Genomic DNA, 2813 nt, shown 5'->3' with positions numbered 1-2813 from the left:
GGTTAATTAAATACGTTACGAACGAACGATTCGATGAACGAAGCGCGATAATTGGAAAATTTCATTCGGGAATAACGCATAATTTCGTAATAGCGCAGAAGTGTTGCGACAGATAGACCCTCGGGGAATTCGGGTGTTTCGAAAAATGTACTAATTATGTTGCGAGTGAATCGAACGTACGCAACCTTGTGCGATATTGATCCGTCGACATTCGTCGCGATAAACGAATTAAAAGTACTTGAGTTGATATACGTTAGTTATCGAAGATTCGTGAACGATAAATAACTGCGTCGTTTACGATATTTTCTAATCAATTGTAGGAATTTATTTGTGCAAGTAATGCTGGTGGTTATCAAATAAGGGTGAATCAAATTCTAGGGTATACGTGTATCAAATGTGGTAGTAGTAGGAACAAAACAAATCACATAATTAATAACTCCGCTGACTCCGCTGACTCTGCTGACTACACTGTCTACGCTGACTCCTCTGACTCCGCTGACTCCGCTGACTCCGCTGACTCCGCTGCCTATACTGCCTACACTGATTACTGACTATATAATAATTGCCTACAATGGTTACTATATTGTGGTATTGAAATTTTCGCAAGATCTCCCGAAGGGCACGAGCGACCCTTCACTGGGGGTTGTACAAAACGACCGAGCGTGAGAGTGCACGAGAGCGAAAGGAAACGCGTGTGGTCTGGAGGAAGTGAAGAGTGTTTGGAAAAGAGGAGTGATCGAGATAAGCGAACGTGGTATCTGAAGTGAGAGAGACTGAGATTTGGAATGAAAGGGAATGAACGCGTGTGAGGATATAAGGTTCGATAGAAGAGCGTTTGGAGCAGTCATTGTTAGAAGATTGTCGAAGCGTCTCGTGTCGCGTGAAATAAGAATAGCGTAGTCAGCTTAGTTATTAATTGTGTGATTTATTAACGTTTTGTTTCTACTACTACCTCATTAAATAAATCCTTACAAAATACATATATTACAATACAAACGTTTAATAATAAATTACATCGTGTATATTTTCCTAATCAAAAATACAATATTTCTATCCTTTTATTTATCGTACATATGCAGTTATTACATCCTATTTTTATATTTTCGCAATTGTTCGTGAACCGAACGAAACAAATTTTTCGGGCCCTCGCGAAATAGACACCGAATAATAAATCTACGATGATATTTCAAATTTACACCAAATTATCGATTAATTTCGTAAATGAAACTCGAATGTGTAATTTTCAGCGTCAACTCTAAACGATATATACGGATATAAGTCGAGTAGAATGAACTAATCATCGCGTTTAATAAAGAGCAAATAGAGCGGAGAACCTTCAAATATCTGATACTATCGGACAAAAATGATTCAATACTGGGTACTCGTCGCGTGAAGGAAAAAATTATTGGCAATTCGTTTATAATTTTATTTTTATCTCCTTCACGCGACGCTTATATCGCGATCAAAATTCTGCTTATTATTGTTACGTATTCACAAGTGGTATACTGTGGACAATATTCTTGAATGCAAGTCGTAGATAACTCGTTTCGTCGTTTGCAGGCCGATTTACTCGTTGCACCTCGAGTGCATCATCCGGTATCAATTCACTCGAGATAGATCTGTCCGTATTGAAGATAATAGGTAGGTTTCCTTGTCATATTTTGAGCGAAACGTTTTCAGGTACTGAAAATATATTTTGTGGTACATCTGCTCGTACAGTGGATTACGAGCAGACTCTTTTGCATTGTTCCAGACTGTCGAAACTGTTTTCGTTTCCACTGCATCCCCCATACGTGAACTCCTCGCATCGGTTCGTGTGCAAATTGTATCCGTATCTTATTAGGAGTCCTCTGCACGGTCCACGCACCAGTGGCAGTAAGCACTCTGTCGAAGAGAAAAAATAATTGTTAGATAAGACATATCAAAGTCGAATTATCAGATAATTGTACATATTCGTGAGGTGTATTCGTATTGTTAATTTTCAAAAGTTCTCGGATGAATTGTATACTTTCGATGTAAATAGTTCGCTCAGTATTGAATGCAAAAATTCGTGAATTATTGTGATCGTGGAAACAGGTGAATGGAGTAATCGTCCGTGCGACGATAACGTTAAAAATGGATGGTTATAATAGTTAACGATACGTACGAGGTCCGATGCTAGCAGAAGCAATGGTGTCCAACGCAAGAAGAGTTAGCAAGAGTAGAGAGAATGTTTGATTGCCCATTATTGTGTATCAGTATGGTTACTGAAGCTATGAGGGGATATGTTCTATTGGTGTCTTATATATACACGCTTGTAACGAGATAACATTCACCTGGTATGGTGGAAGGAGAATCGATTATTGATTTATCTGAAGCCATGTGTCTGAAGCAGATAAGATTTGCAAAATTTTGCGATTCGATGCAATTATACGAAAATCAATCATTCCAATTACTGATTGTGGCAATGAATTCGTAATAACAAATATGATTCATTTGTACGTGACTCATTTACAATTGTATTGCAATTTATACTTACAGGTTTTTGTATTCGTAAGGAGCAACGAAAGATATTTATAAAGTTGTTTTCCATTTATTCGAGACGCTTGCTGGAAACGTGACGAAGGTAAAATGAACAAAGTTGAACATTGCGTTGTACGCTCGTTGATGGAATCGATAGATCGAAATTAACGATGAAACGTAATTTTTCAGAATTTGGATTTTCCTCGATCCATCGAAGAATATTGTAACATTTTTATCCGATTTGCGTAGAAAATAATGCGCATCCGAATTACGAATTGATAAAGGACCTGTGTTTTTCGTTCGATTAAGAG

General features: G+C 37.7%; 1 protein-coding gene across 1 annotated transcript; it reads right to left on the bottom strand.

Moving 5' to 3' along the window:
- Positions 1 to 900: 900 nt before the first annotated feature.
- LOC143152752 (trypsin inhibitor-like) lies at positions 901 to 2271 on the bottom strand. Its single transcript, XM_076323210.1, has 2 exons — positions 2147 to 2271; positions 901 to 1884 (listed from the first exon to the last, which is right to left on the bottom strand). Exons 1-2 carry the CDS (start codon positions 2223 to 2225, stop codon positions 1724 to 1726), a joined length of 240 nt encoding a protein of 79 aa, XP_076179325.1. The 5' UTR covers positions 2226 to 2271; the 3' UTR covers positions 901 to 1723.
- Between the last annotated feature and the right edge of the window lie 542 nt (positions 2272 to 2813).

This window comes from Ptiloglossa arizonensis, chromosome 11 (assembly GCF_051014685.1).
Source record: "Ptiloglossa arizonensis isolate GNS036 chromosome 11, iyPtiAriz1_principal, whole genome shotgun sequence".
Lineage (NCBI taxonomy): Eukaryota > Metazoa > Arthropoda > Insecta > Hymenoptera > Colletidae > Ptiloglossa > Ptiloglossa arizonensis.
The sequence above is the reverse complement of the archived record's forward strand: the minus strand, read 5'-3'. Positions and strand labels throughout refer to the sequence as shown.